A 15,800-nucleotide genomic window follows, 5' to 3' on the forward strand; every position below is an offset into this window, starting at 1 on the left:
TAAAGGGGGACGAGTCGATGATCAGTGATTAAAGGAAAGCCGAAATTGACTGAGCGAATAGCGAGCCAATTAAGCATCAAAACAGACCGAGAAATGCAAACATTGGCACGAGGGATAAAGGCATCAGTTCCTCCTCCCCCCGCAAATGAAAAAAAAAAAAAAAAAAAAAAAAGCCAAGGGATGACCAGAATAAAGCGTCCACCCCGCGTCAAAAGAGGTGCAGTGCAAGCAAAGCATCTCACCACGGGGAGTACTTCTGCCTGTAGTACTCCTCTCGGAGCTGCTTCTCGGACTTGGTAAAGTCGATACGGAGCTGATCCCAGTCCCCGGCCCGGACGTAGAACATCTTGGAGCTGTACGCCAACTCGTCTGGCAGGAACACGGCCTGATACGACTCGCCCGTGTGGACGTCGATGCGGAACTGGTTTCTAAAGATGTTTTCGTGCTGGACGGGGAAGAACTCATGGTCGCCAGGTCCGCGGTCCTGGAAGCCCGGCTTGCGGCAGTGGATGGCGAACTCCCCGGTCGACTTCCAGAGAAACGCCGCTTTGTCGTATGCCCGCGAGAGGTCACGGAGCCTGATCTTGTACAGCGTTCGGCAGGCCAGGATGGGTCTCATGAGCTGCTGCTCAAGGTTGTAGGTATCGACGGGCGTCCAGGGGCCCACGGACTGATCCCAGAATCCCCTAGCCACAACCACACCGTCGCCGGAGGCGGCAGCGGGAAGCTCTTCTGCGCCGAGAAGCATGCCCAGCGTTGCGTTGGAAGGCAGGAGGTCGTTGGACAAGAGATGCGAATGAGCAATGTACTCCTTCTCGTGACGGTACCGATCGGTTTCTGCACTTGCGAAGAACTCAAAGCTGCAAAACGCGCAAGAGTAATTAGCATGCATGAGGAAATCGGGCATCCGCCAGCCGCAATGCCGACAGGTTAGAATCTTGTACTCCGACAAAATCTTGGAAATGTTCGGCTCGACAATCTGGTGGACAAGGTTCCACATCAGACTGTCACCAGTACTGTCACCGGTCCAACCGTGCTCGAGTTTGTCCCAGGATTCAATCATGCTGTCGATAAAGCCTGGACGCAGTGGCAGGCGGTTCAGAAAGTCTCGGAGACCCATTCCCTTGTCGAGGACTCGCATGCCCAGTTCGGCCTCGCAGTTGCGGATCTTCATGATGAAGACGGCCACTACTTTCTCCGTGTTGACGCCCGAGTCCTCCCAACTCAGGCCGAAAGAGCCCTTACTGATCTCGAAGTTTTTCTCAACTTCGCGGTGCAGAGCCCCGTAGAAAAAGTATGGCGAGAAGTCAAGGATGCAGCCGGGTACTCGACGATGCACCATCTCCATGAGCTCCTCAGTGTTCGAAATTCGGAGCAAGTGATTTTTCCGAAGCGTGAGGCGTTTTAGGTGAGGCACGGCCGACAGCACCAAGTCGACATGACCAGGTGTCAGCATGGGCTGGCACGAGATGTCCAGTGTCTCGATCGACGAGCCAACGTTGTGGATTGCTTCGACTAGAGAGAATGTCAGTAAGCCATGACCCCATCCATCACCCTCTCCCAAGGAGAGCAAAGGGAACGGATAGAGACAATCGAAAACATGAATGGAAACTTACGGCCACGCAACATGTGCAGAGTAGAGTTCTGATACGTCAGACGAGGGGACCTGTTGTATGTCTCGGAGGTGGCTTGGAAAGGTATCGCCGTTATCATGATGTGACGGGCTTCAGTCCGAGTCCCAACCTCGTGCTCGATCTCAGTGCTGCCTTTTGTATACAACAAAATCGGCTTCGACGGTGGCATCATCTTGTCGCGGACGAGCCAGTCGCGTGCGACACCCTGAGGGTTTTTCGTCTCGAGAACTTGGGTTTCTCCAAGCCCCCGGCTTTCAAAGGCCTTTTCCATAATCAATGACACCCGCGAGCTTTTGACAACCACGGGCTTCTGCCCATTGTTCATCGTACCGATCTGTAGCAGCCTACAATCGTTGCCGAGAAAGTCGGCACGGTTGGTGTCCCAGACCTCCTACGGTTCAAAGTAAGCATTAATACAAAGAGCCTTTCTAGAATTCGAGTCAACCAAGGACATGTGCTGCTTTATGAGAGCTTGTCCAATGGTATTTGGCTTTGGAAGAAATGCTCCAAAGACAAAGACATGAAGCTGGTGGGATATAGAGACCATTGTAAGCAGACGGTATACTTACGTAGAAGTGTCCAACCTCCCTGTAAGTCCCTTTGCTTGCCAGCGCAAGGTTCTTCTTATCAATGAATGAGATGTCCTTCAGCACGCGGGACCTGAGCTCGCTGATCCCCAGAACCTGAAAGAGGGGCTTGCTAGGCTGCTCAGCCATGTTGCCCGTAAAGAGATTTCCGCCGTTATTGACATGGAAAGGAAGCTGTAGCAGTATATTCGATCAGCAATCAATCATGTTTCAAGGCCGGGACTTAAGCGAGCGTGTCTTCAGTCTAATGGAAGCTCTAGATGACCATTCACTTACTGCTTGAACGCGCTCCTCACCAGAGACCTCCTCGCCATTGGCAGCCTTCTTGCTGTACCTGAAGAAGAGGCTGTCGTAGTTCTCTGCTTCGGCAAGCCGCATCATGACTTTCGGATCCTGAGGCTTCAGCGCCTCAACAGACTCAAAGTCTGGAGTCTCTTGATTCTCCTCAAGACCGCAAAGCTCGAACATTTTATCGCGATTCTCATTCCATTTGGAGCTCTCATCCTGGGCCAGAGTGATGGCGGCGCCAGGAGCCAACTGCCTGTCACGTTCAATCATCAACCTTACCTGCTCCGAGATCGAGGAACAGGACGCCGGATTGGAGCCGAAGCCAGACATCTTGGGCCAACGTCACAACCGTGACAGTAAAGTTGTGAGAGGTAAGTGAATCTAAAAAGAGCTAAAGAAGCACTAATATAGACCTGAAACCGCCGGAATGATGCAAGCGGCTACAAGAGGATGTTGGGTAAGGGAGGCGAGTATAAAGTTGCTGTCTCTAGGGCTCGAGAAGCGACAAGAACTTGAGTAATAGATTTGATCGGTTGTAGAATAGCTCCCAGCGTAGCTCTTGTTGTCAGGAACAGCCAAGCGAATGCGTGGGAGGCCCATTCACAAGTGAACTGGAGGATGAGAAAAGTCGTAGCAAGAGAGCATGGAAGAAAAGATTAGGGAGGAGGAGTGGGAGAGGACAGGAGAAAGAAATTTCTAGGTAAATTCGCGTTATTGCCCGCAGCCTGCTTGATCAGTAAGGTTTGAGTTCAGGCATGAGAATGCGGTCAGTAGGGGCTGGGGACAAACAACGGCAAAGACGGGGCAGAGGCACTGCGTGGGGCCACGCCCTTTTGCATAAAGTGCAGCCTGGTTAGAAACCTCTATTGACTTTGGAGAAGGGTATGGGCATAGAACGCAAGAGCTGATGTTTTGGTTATGTACTACGATAAGGTCCTCCCTATTTTGTGGTCGATTCAGTGTAAAGAGACAAGACGTCCCAACCTTGACTGTTGCAAGTCAAGCTTGCATCCATTCCATAGATAAGTAATGTTATCTCAAGCCAGCAACAATGACAACCAGTTGATCCAAATGTGAGCTCCAACTAAGGGCAGCTCGAGGTCAAGCTAAGCTTTCTTGGACGTGGTTGCTGTCTGGGATGATATGTACGTACCTACCAACCCAGACAGGGCATGTGGTTGGTTGGAGGAAACCGGGGGACTTTGGCGTCTTCCGGTTGGTCAAGACATATCTTCAAGTTTGTTTGCTTGAACAAAGTGGCCCCATGCTCGATAACCTGGCATCAGGGTCCTGCAACCGGACCAGGCTGGCTCAGGGTGCCTGGAAGACGGGAGGGCTATCATGTTGACTGGTACGGTCCCCACTTAGTTACGCAACATAAGGGCTTGATCAAACATTGACGTTGGATCACAAGTTATCCAAGAGACAGGCTCTATCAGACCAAGTTTCCAGAGAGCAAATGGCTCGTGATGATGTTTTCCTTTGAGTTATGGTGCTCGAGTGTTTTTGTAACGCAAGACTAAAGTCAGGTATGTGAATTTGATGCAAGAGTTCTGTGGTTGGTCTCGCCGTGTGACTGCCGTAGACTGGACTTGTGTCATCGATTTGGTGAACGAGGTGCGCCAAAGCTTATGACCACCAGTCCCCCAGTCTACGCACGTGGTTGCCATATTGCTAACATGAATGTCGGTGCAAACGCAAAGAACAATTAATTCACGAAATTGCAAAGCTGCATGGCAGAAGTGGACGGAACGTAGACTTCACCAACCCCCAGACCGTAACCACGAGCCTGAATGGCACGGAAAGCAGCGTATTGGTATGTTGCCCTGACGACGAACGCGTGTGAGCCATCGCTGCAGCATGCAGCCCCTGAGGCCTACTGCATAACAAAAGTCTTTTCAAGAGACAAGCTTCTCCGTGATGATCTGATTTGCAGTCAACTCCTCAAATACACTTTCATCCTCCGTCCCATCACCTAGAGCAACAATCGCGTTCTAGCTTGAGAGCAAGTACAACAAAGATGTCGTGCTGAATATGCCCAAGACACTGGCGCCGTTCTCCAGACCGGATGGCAATCTTTTAGTCGACTTGAGTCGCTCAAGATACACGGACTATAGAGTAGCCTCGCTGCAATTGCTGTGATGATCGCAATAAAATATGCGAAGTATATGTACCACTGGTGAGCTCCAAAGAGACAAGATGCGCTTGAACTTTTTTTCGCTTGCAGCTGAGACCATTCCAGATTCAGGCTTGAGGCCAATAAACTGACTTCTCATCAAGCAAAACCTCCATCTGCGCCTGGGAGAATGATATCTCTTGTGATGCAAAGCACCGATCAACAGCCCATGACTTCATGCCATCGATACCCTGCAAGACCATAATCAACGCACACTCGGAAGAGAAATTTCCAGGCCAAGATCATCGCCAAGAAACAGATTTCGGGATTATATCACATCCAGCTCGCCAAACTAAGGGCGGCGGCGCCATTTCACGCAGCCACTAGACTAAGCGTTTTTTCCAGAAGCTCTAAGCTCGCTCCTAGCATGGCAACAACAAAATGAAAAACACATTAGCTTCAGATAGCTTTTACCCGCTAACGCCTAAGAGAAACAAAGAGCATCGACGGCGGGGATCGTCTAGATGCCAAAGCCATTTCCGAGGCACCAATAACACCACGCTACGTCTTGCAAGACTCTCAATAGTTCAAGGAAAACAAACAATGCGCTCCAAGCATATGCGTCAAGGCTGATGACAAAGGAAATAGAGGCCCTTCTCTTTCAATCAAACACCATATGTTTTTGGTTTCTGAACTGCCGTCGGTCGAGTCGAACTCGAGGTCCCGGCTGAGGCCTCTGCGAGATGGCTGGGTTTAAGAAGCTTTCTCGGAGGATGCCGTTCCGCTTCGGCAAGCATCAAGCGAGAGGGTGTAGCGGTCGAATGAAAGTTGGACCAACAATCCTTTGCTTGTATACAGACGTACTTCGTGGGGTTTTGCCGGATGTTAGCACATGCCCCAAGGTCGGCTCGGTTTTGTTTTGAGAGCATGGCAGACTGGCAGCCCCAAGGCCACGAGTCTAGCTCATCCGGACCACGACTGTGTTTTTGCAGACACCATAGCTGCAGCAGGCTTCGGGACTGAGATCTCCTCGCAGGATGGCATCTCGCTTGTCCTAAAAATGTGGTCAGCGTATCTATTCTGCTGCGGTGATGAAGTTTAGCTGGGAGCAAAAGCTGGGCGGGGGCAACTTACATCTGGGCAAGCCACAGGTGAGCCCGGAACGGAGGCGGCAACCACAATGGTGGCAAAAATTGCAGACAAGATGAGAGAGTGACTCAACATCGTAACTGAGTTGGCTCTCCGCGTCAAACAGTTGACGTTGGGTTCGTGCCGACCAAAACTTGTGGATACCCGTGGCTGTTTGGCGTGGCTATCGGAGGAAACAGACGTCTGTTTCGGCTCAGAAGATTTGAAGAGCCGATAGATGAGTAGGATTCGATGATCAGGTAAAAGGGTTGTAGATTGATTTCCCAGCAGTTGATCTGCAAATCCAAGAGCGTGGGTTTTGACTGACTTGAAACTTGACGGGAGCACAGAGACGTAAACGCAACAGAGCGAGGGAGAGATACAAATAAGAGAAGATGTTCGGTCACCTTATCTCGCCAGGTATCCAAGATACCAGGTAGTCAGATTAAAGAGGTCGGAGTGCTCTCAGAGGCTCGAGTGCCCGCGTGCACCACACCAGTCAAAGTGCCGTTAAGGTAGGTACCTCCCTAACCAGGAGGAGCTATGCTCGCGCATGGTTCCCGGGACGCACTTGCAATTGTAGTAGAACAAAATCAGGAAGGAGCCGAGACCAATGCGGTACGACAGCTGCCTCTGCCTTTGATCAGAAACGCTCAGGACATCCCCACCAGCTTAGATACCTTATCGTACACTATGCCGGACGACTAAGCACCAAGCTACCTTCCTTGGACAAGTCCCTTGCGTTGTTAGCGTAGGATGGAAGACGACTAGGCAATACGCTAGAAGCTTGAAGACAAGACCCTGACGCCAAATAGTGCGGAATGTTTTGACCGAGAATTCTTCACGCCTACATTATTCTTGTATACCTGCGCCGACATCAGGTTTCCTAAGAATGGAACACGGCAGGGAATAGAATATGTGGAAGTAGAATGGTTTCAGGAGAAACATATGCAGTAACGGCCAACCAAACAAAGACAATTCTTGTGGGACAGAAGTAGTATATTGGAGGAGTCTCGGACATGGTGCCATTGTGCAACTCTTGCAACGTAGAGGGTTTCGTGCCGTGACTTGACTCGAACGGCCTGCGTAACAAGCCACAAGCCATTTACAGGAAACATAACAGAACAGGACCAAGACTTCAGTCTTTAGGCAGACAAAAGACAAAGTCAAGATTGCAGACGTCAAATATCAGTTCGTTACGGGAGCTGGGTGTTATGCTCTCCACACTTGGTATTCTGCGGACTTACTTTCTACCGATACCATAGCTAAAATCAGAGAACTCCTGCAATCAAAGATAACTCAAGATTCATCAGGCCTGGGTGGGAAGCTTCACGTCTATGAAAATGCAGCTTAACAGGCACCTTTTACAACGCTCTACTACTTCTCAGTACTGGTTGAGAAAGCGTTGGCGAACCAAGTACTATTGTTTGTGTCAAATTGAACTACTGTAGCTAATGGTATTTGTCCGGCTCTCAACTAGACGAGAACAAGCTCCTGTTGTTCAAACAAAGATGTACAATACCTCCAACTCCTGTAAGTCAGTTGAATGGAGTCACAGGAGCGCAGTACCTACCCACGTAAGCGCCTTATCTAAGACAAGTGCTCACGTTTTTGCGGAGACTTGGCTCCGACGGGTTGATGAGCTATTAGGGTGCCCACGTGATATGGCCTGCTCTCTCTGGCTGATCGAGTGTGCCGCGCCTTCCTGCCTGCACTTCATAAAAACAAACCCCAGTAGAAGCTATCTTACCTGGTAAGCTACCAGTGGCAGGGACCTTTTCCCATTGCTGCTAAGTTAAGGGTTTGGAGCGGCGTGGCTTGAACGGCCTTTTCAGAGCAGGATGTCCACGTTGTTTACCTAGGGGCCTACCTGCCTGTAAAAAGGCATTCTGTCTAATGTTAGGACCAGTCGAGCGTTTTTGCTTCCGTACAGGTCAATAAGGAATCTCTGCAGGCAGATCACTGCGAAAATTGAGTGCATTTGGCACCACACCCCCTGAGAGATTTCGGTGGCCAAAGCTAGGGCTTTCAACCATGTTGAGGTCACGCTTTTAATGAAGCTGGCAAAAAAATTGACACAACAAAGCCAAATTCGTCTGCCAAACCACCCAGCTGTGTCGTTTTTCTTGCTTCTACATCATTCGTACTTGATCTCTCAGTTTTGGATCCAACTCATGACGTCTTCTGATATCGCAAGGCTCATGCGTGTTGCCACCATCACCTTCTTCTCGTTGTCATCACTTTTGTGAAAGCAGTCTTGATCAGCTGTATCCTAATGGCTACGCTGTATTCATCTCTGATACTGTTCCCATTGTCGTCTTCTATCTTCCTCCTCTCTGTCTCCACCTCTCATCACTTGACTCCCGGAAAGATCAGAATCAGGGATCTGCCAACTCAATAGTGGTGGTTGAACCAGCCCAAACAGCTGACTGTGATCGACACATCCAAACAACCTTGGTCATAACAACTCCAATCTGATATCTGCTAAAACTCATAGGGCCCGTGGTGACTGGTGACGAGAGAACGCCCCCGTTGCTTTCAGTCTGATCTTGCCATCTCGGCCAAAACTCAGCTTTAGCTCACGGCTCCATCAACGTTGATGGACGATACTCTTTGCTCTCCCAGGAATTTAACCACGTAAGCCAGCAAATAAAGAATCAGCTCCGCAGAAAAGCTCTGTGAGTGTCATGAGCGGGAGGACGAAACCTTCTGCAGGTGAGATCATAACCTCAGACTCTGATCTCGGCTACAAAATAAGTGATAACAGCGCTATCCATATGGAAGATCTCGAGGCTGGTAATTGCTTCCTAAAAAGGGCACAACGAGCTGTAGGACGCCTGGGTATAGAGCAGCGCGGCATCGAGCGCGTACCAGAGGACGAAAGAACCGATGTCTCGATGACGAACATTGGGAGCTTGGTGAGCCATATCACTTATGTCAATTGTTTGTTTGAACTGCTTGATATGCTAAACTCTTCTTCTTGGATATCTCTACGACAGTGGCTCTCTGCAAACATGACCGTGTCGACATTTGCTGTTGGCATGCTTGCCAGACCCGTCTTCAAACTTGGCTTTTTTGATGCCGCATTGACAATAATATTTATCAACATGCTTGGTACCATACCTGTTGCTTTCTTTGCAACATTCGGCCCGCAATTTGGTCTCAGGCAGATGATTCTCTCTAGATTCTGGTTTGGATACAATGGCGTCAAATTTAGTATGCACTCTTCTGCCTTGGACTAGTCATCTTTCACAAACGGCTAACTCAAGTCTTGAATACCCTACTACAGTCACTGTGTTCAACATCATGGCAGGACTCGGCTGGTCTTCAGTCAACTGCATTGTGGGCGCTCAGCTCCTACATACCGTCACCAACTCCATGCCAGGATATGCCGGCGTACTTGTGATTTCGCTGTCGACACTAGTGATCACAACTTTTGGATACAAAATCGTCCATTTATATGAAAAGTACGCCTGGATACCAGTATTCGTCATATTTGTGATTGTTGCCGGCGTTTTCAGCCAGACCGGTCAATTCAATAGTCCCTTATCCCTGGCCACGGGGTCGGAAGAGGCCGGTGCCGTTTTAAGCTTCGGTGCCTCTATATTTGGCTTCGCCACCGGCTGGGCGGGTCTCAGCGCCGACTATACAGTCTACCAGCCAGTAACTCGCTCACGGACAACCGTCTTCGCAGTGACCTCTGCGGGCCTCTTCCTCCCGCTCTGCTTTAACGAGCTCCTCGGTGCGGCTGTCATGACAGCCTCAGCAGCGAATATGGACTATGCCAAGGCGTATTCCGACTCCCAAGTCGGTGGTGTGCTGGGCCAGGTTTTGGTTCCATCTCTTGGCCGTTTTGGACATTTTTGTCTTGTTGTTCTCGCCCTATCCATCATTGCCAATAACTGCCCAAATATCTACTCTGTCTCACTTTCAGTGCAAGTTCTAGCCTCGTCGACGCAGCACGTGCCTCGTTTCATCTGGACAATGGTAGCTACGGGTGTGTACATTGCCATCTCGATTCCCGGTTACGACAACTTCGAGGCAGTAAGTCAACGGTGTTTCTTTGTAGCCCATATACCCCCTATTCTGTGACCCAGCAGCTAGCTATATTGCAGGCTTCTTATGGTGTCCGACGAAGCCTTAAACCAAGAGGCCTAGCGCCTTGTTCGCCAAACTCACATCACTAACAGATCCCAACCTCCTCCCAAGTGGCTCAGCAACTTCATGGTGATCATAGGATACTGGCTCGCAGCATACGAGGCGATCGCCCTCGTCGAGCACTTTGCATTCCGGCGCGGCTACGCCGGATACGACCCCGATCAGCACGCCGACCCGGACCGACTGCCCCCAGGCTACGCCGCACTCACTGCCTTTGCGTGCGGCGCCTCCGGTGCCATACTCGGCATGAAGCAGCTCTGGTACACGGGGCCTATCGGCAGACTCGCTGGTGGCGACGGTGGTGGCGACCTGGGCTTCGAGCTGGCATTTGCGTTTGCGGCCGTTGCGTATCTTGGGTTGAGAACGCTTGAGAAGAGGAGGATTGGGAGATGAAAGCAAGAAGTAGCAAAATAATAGAAGTCCTTGAATTTCACCGAGAGTTGGGGCATATACGGCTATGTCTTTGTGTCCGCCTTCTTTGGTGCGACTTTCAACAGTTCGCAGCAAGGTCATCTAGACTCGACAGGGTGGAAGGCAAAGGGGAGGTTATACAACGAGATTGAAGGTTAGTCAGTACTCCATTTGATTAAAATTTGAACCCAAGTTCCCATTTCTAAGATATGAAATTCTAACATGGAGCTTAACTAGGGCAAAAAGGAAAAGAGAAAGGTCGCGCCGCAGCGTCAAGTCGGGTGTCAACACGCTGTGGGCTTAGGCTAGGTCTATATCTAACAAAGAAAAAAAAAAAAAAAAAAGGACAACTGGCTTATGATTGTGTTCCCCGGCTGACACGTAGATGGACTTTAAGAGAGATATAGCATACAACACAACTTGGCGCAATACTATAAGTGCTGCTTGCGACAAGGTCGACTGGTGCTCAATACCGGACTTGGCGTCTTGTACACCTAAGCTACTGGCCATTGATGGGCATTACTGCACATGCCTTTGCCCAGAGTTCGACAATTACACCATCAAAGACATGCTCATCCAGAGAGAACCCAGAATACGTCTAATCATCAACAGATCATGTTCTAACCCTGATCGGTGGAGACTATCTGAAAGTTGACTCGCTATACAATACAGTTGGAAGGCATATACAAACGCTACCAACACCCTCATTATTAAAGTATGTGCATGAAGAACCCTCACGGAGCACTTGGCTTTCCTGACGATCAAGAATACTACCCCCGCAGCACAAGTTAATACATCGCAAGAGACAAATGAAAGTAAGTGGTTCGTTTTGCTGCGGTTGTTCTCTGTCATTGCTAGTGGGCAAGAGCTCAGAACCTGACTCTAGTCACGACAGGCAGCGCCAGATGAATACCCATGGCTTGCTCCCGAGTCCTCGGCCTGGGTTCCCCAGAGGACCGGAAATATTCAGTACAGCTCAGGCAAGAGCAGACAATTGTGTCATTCATGCAACGCTGTGGACTCTCAATCCACACTTTGAAACGACTGGTGAATTCTTCGGCCGTTCGGTACGCTTTTGTCGATAACTTCATCTTTGGCCTCGAGGAGTGATTCTTTATCCCCGGATCAAGGTGATTTTGGGTGGTTTCTGGCTCATATGGGAGCTCCTAACCTTCCCTGAACACGCCCGGTGAGGGGCCTTGTTCAGCATCACCACTCGACCTTGGAGCAGAACCACCAAACGGCAAGGCCCAGTCGGGAACTGGGGAATGGTCCAGCTCGCCGCTTAGGATCTTGGGATCCTCAAGCTCCTAGCTGTAGAACTGCGACTTTTGAAAACTCTCAGCGGTAATATCACCGACCTTGGTTGAAGGCATTGGGGCCATCACTGGAGCCGAGACCGAGCTAGTCAGCGAGCTAGTCCTACTCGTGGTGTCGCTTGCAGCTTTTATAGCCATGATCGGTTTGGCAGCCTCGCCGCGCATGGGCACAGGCTCGAGGTAGTTGGCCGGCAGGTAGCCGAAGCGGCCATCCTTGGTACGGCATTTCCACCACTCGGATGGATTTCCAAGAGGATCAGTCCGGCTCATCACGGCAACAAAGTCACCCTTCTTCACCGTGAGATCAACACCGGGGAGAGGATTGCTGCCGCCGGGTTGAGTTGGCGGCGTGAAATCGTACATGAGACGACAGAACTCAAGCTGCGGAACGTTGCCAGCGGTTTGCTTGGCCTGCAACTCCATACGACGTTGCCTCTCTACCTCCTCATTTGCAGCCAGAGCTTTGATGGCCTTTTGCAGCAGATACGGCAAGCCAAATGCAGCCAGGATGAAGAAGAGAAGAGGCTTTCGGCTTGGGCGAGGAGCACCATCAGAGCCACCACCCGGAGCATTGCGACCTTCGAATCGGGCAAAAGCTGCCGGTGTCAAGGACATGGCGTCGGCTGGAGGTGGCCTACCAAGGATCTTGGCAATCACAGTTCGTAAGAAACGGATGAGTGAATGGATACCCAAGAGAGAGCCCAGCGTCTCGCGCAGGTTGCCAAACTGTTCCGCGACAGAGATCATCGCTATCAAGGCACAAGGTTAGTCGTGTATCTCACTAAGCAAATATCATCTCAGGTCAGCTCACCAAAAAAGCTGGAAGCAGTCGTCATGTACGTGCTCTCCATCATCTGCGCGAGACCTCCGAATGTGCCAACGATGGCCTCGAGCATTTGAAAGGTAGCTTGCGTGCTAGAACCGAACCGATTCGCCAGGCTGTTGGGATCATTGGGGTCGCCTTGCATGCCAGGCATGCCTCCATAGCCGCCATAACCGCCACCAAGCATTCCGGATCCATAGCCACCGCCGAGCATACCGGATCCATAGCCACCACCAAGCATGCCGCCGCCATAACCACCATAGCCACCATAGCGAGAATACATGCTACCTCCGTAAGGTGAGGAGTACGCTGAGCCGTAGCCGGTTCCATAGCCGCCGTATGGGCTTGTGCCCATGGCTCCCATTGGTCTTGAGTATGCTGCGGCAGTCTGGTTTACTGTGCTTGTGAGGCTTGTGGGAATGGCAGGAATGGCTGGTGCGGCTGCAGACGTCTGCGCCGAAGTCGAGTCTGGTGCAGGCATCGGACCAGATGCGGGAGCTGGTGGCCAGACAAGGTTAGCGCTTTGAAATTGAGGGCACATAATAAAGAACAATTCAAAGACCAAGTGTTGACGTACGAACTGGTGCGGCTGGTGTTGCGCCGTTTCGCTCCCAGGGTTTGGGTGGCGACGCCATCGCGACTACGGGTCGTAACCCAAGACCGTCGGCTTTTTCAATCTACGTACCCGAATCCTCCGGAAGTCTGAGTCGGGCTTGTCGTCGACGAAAATTCTATTTTGATTTCGTCGAGTTGTCGACGCAGGCGTCCAGGCCAAGCCGTCGGTCGCGTGGTGGCGATGAAGTCAGGCCGTTGGAGGAAACCCGTTGTCGGCGTCCGCCACAAGGGAATCACGTTGAAGAGACTCGATTTCGAAACGGCTATCCTGGGACTCGTTTGCGATGGTATCAATGAGGATCGAAAAAAAAAAAAAGAACACCGCGGCGCCGTTTGGTAGCCTGTAGGCCGATTTCAGGAGTAATTGGTAATTGAGAAGTGATGAAAACGATGGCCGAAATGCGCTCGCCAAAGGTTGGCTTCTCGCTATTACCATTCGGTGAAATCGGGGGCGGAAACTGGGGAGTGTGGGGGTGTTGGCAGTTTCCACTTTCCATGTGAAGGGGTCACTTTTGCCCGGTACGAGCGCGCCTTCCCGATGGATTTTTCAAGCCTCGGCTGGCTTCGGTACCGTTCTAATGGACTCATTTAGCACTGTACCGGCGCGCATCAAACGACCGTCGAAAGCGGGGCTGGGGCTCTGCACACTGTGTCCATCTTTGTTTTTTTCTCTTTGTTCGTCTGAAAGAGTCCCTTCCGCCAATGCGTTTCTCCACGGCCTTTCTCCACGGGCATAATTATTACATGACAGACAAACCGAGACTCGAGCACACCTTTACATAATAATAGAAGTTCAAAGGAAAAGCCTCGAAGCGCCTGCCATTAAATGATCGGACTGAATGAGAGAAAAAGAAAAAAAAAAAAAAAAAAAAAAAAAAAAAAAAAAAAAAAAAAAAAAAACTTCTTGGGAAGGCTGGGCGTCCCCAATAGAACGCATGGTTCAAGTTCACTCGCATTAAGAAATATCAATCTGATCTATATTAGTATTGGTGTTTGTGTACCATACATAGTACATGGTACAAATGATAATTCCCCCACAAACTCTGTACGCTCGTTAATTACTACCAACCCTTTCGTCGTCAGTCTATCTTACGAATCCACCCACCCTAAGCACCTTGACCGACTGAATCATTGGAGATCCTTAAAAACCGGAGACTCGGGCAACCACTCAGCCCAGGTGGTCAGCTTCTCGCCAACGCTGTCGACCAGCTTGTGAGTCTCGTCCAGGCTCTCGCCGGCGTAGTACCCGAACTGGCCCAGGAGTTGTATGTTTTGCAGCATCTCGTGGCCCACAAAGTCGGGCATGCCGGCGCTCCTCACGCCTTCGAGGTACTGCTCGTCCGGCACCTCGTAGAACCGGGAGTTGGCGCCGTCCCTCGGGAAGACGCGCCTGAAATCGACCAGCAGCTCGTCGAACGTCTTGTACTCGGTGGCGGCCAGCACGCGCCCGCCCAGCAGCGCCTCGCGGTTGAGCACGATCGCCTTGACGTACTTGCCCGTGTCGCGCACGTCGTACATGGGCATCGGCGACGTGCTGGGCCCCGGGACGTAAAAGGTCCAGGCGTTGTCGGGGCCGCTCGGCCGGAACCAGTTTGGCGCTTCGAAGTTGATCATGTACCAGCCTGCCAGGAAGAGCGTGGCCGGGATGCCGAGGCTGCGCACGTAGTCCCCGACCTCGGCCTTGCTATCGAAGTGGTAGACCTGGCTGAGCTTTCCCTTGCTCGCCTCAGTGACGTTGAGGAGAGAGCTCCAGATGAAGTGTTGGACTCCTGCTTCCTGTGGTCCGGCGGGGATTGTTAGTATTGGTATTCCCTTGCGCCGTGCGTCTTGGTCGAGTGGCAGGGCACAAACCTTGGCAGCATCTGCAATGTTCTTCCCTTGCTGGATCTCGACATCCTTGCTCAACTTCTCCCAGTAATTGGTGACGCCAAAGACTGTGTGGGAGCCCGCTATAGCCTTCAATAGAGACTCTTTGTCGTTCATGTCGGCCTATAACGATGCCGGCCATCACAATGTCAGAGGAAATACTAAAATTCAGCTTAGATCTCACTCGTACTTACACTAACGACCTCAACGCCTCGCGAGGCCAGTTTCTTGGCCGAGTCCTTGGAGACATCGCGAGTGACGCCTCGGACAGCCCATTCATCTTTGAGCTTTGGGTCCGAAATAAATTTCTCAACGATCGAACCGCCTTGGTTTCCGGTAGCGCCGAAGACAGTGATTATCTTTTTGGAGGGCATTTTGCTGGTGTTGGCCGTTGGCTTTTGCAACAGTGGTGTTCAATTTGAACTGTTCAAACAGTTATATAACGTTACGGGAGAGAGGTATCGAAGTAATGTTCGGGAATGTATAGCATATATGAATAAAACTGGATAAGATGGTGCAGTGGCTCTGCTTTCGAATTTTGAAGACAGACTTTGGACCAAAGCAGCCATCGATGGATGTATTTATACACATCATTTTGTTTGCAACATCACATCATCACAGGTTATTGATCATGTTTGGAATAGCAATAGGGATTGATAAACCGCAACAGCTGTACACAACACCAGATGTCAGCCTTTGGGGGAGTTCGCGATGCACGGAAACAAGCATGCATGACAAATCCCGCGGCCTGGTAAAAGAAGAGGGTTTCGATATGTAAGCACGCTTGCTTGCTGCAGCCATCGGTCACAAGTCCCGTGCTGCCAGCTAAACCCGCTTAGAAATCATTCAGGCTTG

The 15,800-nt window shown here is 50.8% G+C and overlaps 5 protein-coding genes across 5 annotated transcripts; 1 reads left to right on the forward strand and 4 right to left on the reverse strand.

The window, feature by feature from the left end:
• Positions 1–238: 238 nt before the first annotated feature.
• Positions 239–2,839, reverse strand: PpBr36_08987 (uncharacterized protein; the record flags this gene model as incomplete). The annotated part of the gene is made up of 4 exons (XM_029896111.1): positions 239–1,515; positions 1,617–2,025; positions 2,204–2,395; positions 2,498–2,839. 4 exons carry the CDS (start codon positions 2,837–2,839, stop codon positions 239–241), a joined length of 2,220 nt encoding a protein of 739 aa, XP_029747318.1.
• Positions 2,840–5,583: 2,744 nt separating this feature from the next.
• On the reverse strand, positions 5,584–5,957 carry PpBr36_08988 (uncharacterized protein; the record flags this gene model as incomplete). The annotated part of the gene is made up of 2 exons (XM_029896112.1): positions 5,584–5,679; positions 5,760–5,957. Coding segments are annotated over 2 exons (294 nt in total), but the record flags the coding sequence as incomplete, so codon positions are not given.
• A 2,438-nt stretch (positions 5,958–8,395) lies between these two features.
• On the forward strand, positions 8,396–10,304 carry PpBr36_08989 (uncharacterized protein; the record flags this gene model as incomplete). Its single annotated transcript, XM_029896113.1, has 4 exons — positions 8,396–8,671; positions 8,753–8,969; positions 9,043–9,797; positions 9,963–10,304. The coding sequence occupies exons 1-4, from the start codon at positions 8,441–8,443 to the stop codon at positions 10,302–10,304; spliced, it is 1,545 nt and encodes a 514-aa protein (XP_029747326.1). The 5' UTR covers positions 8,396–8,440.
• Positions 10,305–11,632: 1,328 nt separating this feature from the next.
• Positions 11,633–13,099, reverse strand: PpBr36_08990 (uncharacterized protein; the record flags this gene model as incomplete). Its single annotated transcript, XM_029896114.1, has 3 exons — positions 11,633–12,390; positions 12,453–12,962; positions 13,042–13,099. The coding sequence occupies 3 exons, from the start codon at positions 13,097–13,099 to the stop codon at positions 11,633–11,635; spliced, it is 1,326 nt and encodes a 441-aa protein (XP_029746714.1).
• Positions 13,100–14,207: 1,108 nt separating this feature from the next.
• PpBr36_08991 (uncharacterized protein) lies at positions 14,208–15,319 on the reverse strand (the record flags this gene model as incomplete). The annotated part of the gene is made up of 2 exons (XM_029896115.1): positions 14,208–15,068; positions 15,140–15,319. 2 exons carry the CDS (start codon positions 15,317–15,319, stop codon positions 14,208–14,210), a joined length of 1,041 nt encoding a protein of 346 aa, XP_029746715.1.
• Between the last annotated feature and the right edge of the window lie 481 nt (positions 15,320–15,800).

This window comes from Pyricularia pennisetigena, chromosome 5, assembly GCF_004337985.1.
Source record: "Pyricularia pennisetigena strain Br36 chromosome 5, whole genome shotgun sequence".
Classification (NCBI taxonomy): Eukaryota; Fungi; Ascomycota; class Sordariomycetes; order Magnaporthales; family Pyriculariaceae; genus Pyricularia; species Pyricularia pennisetigena.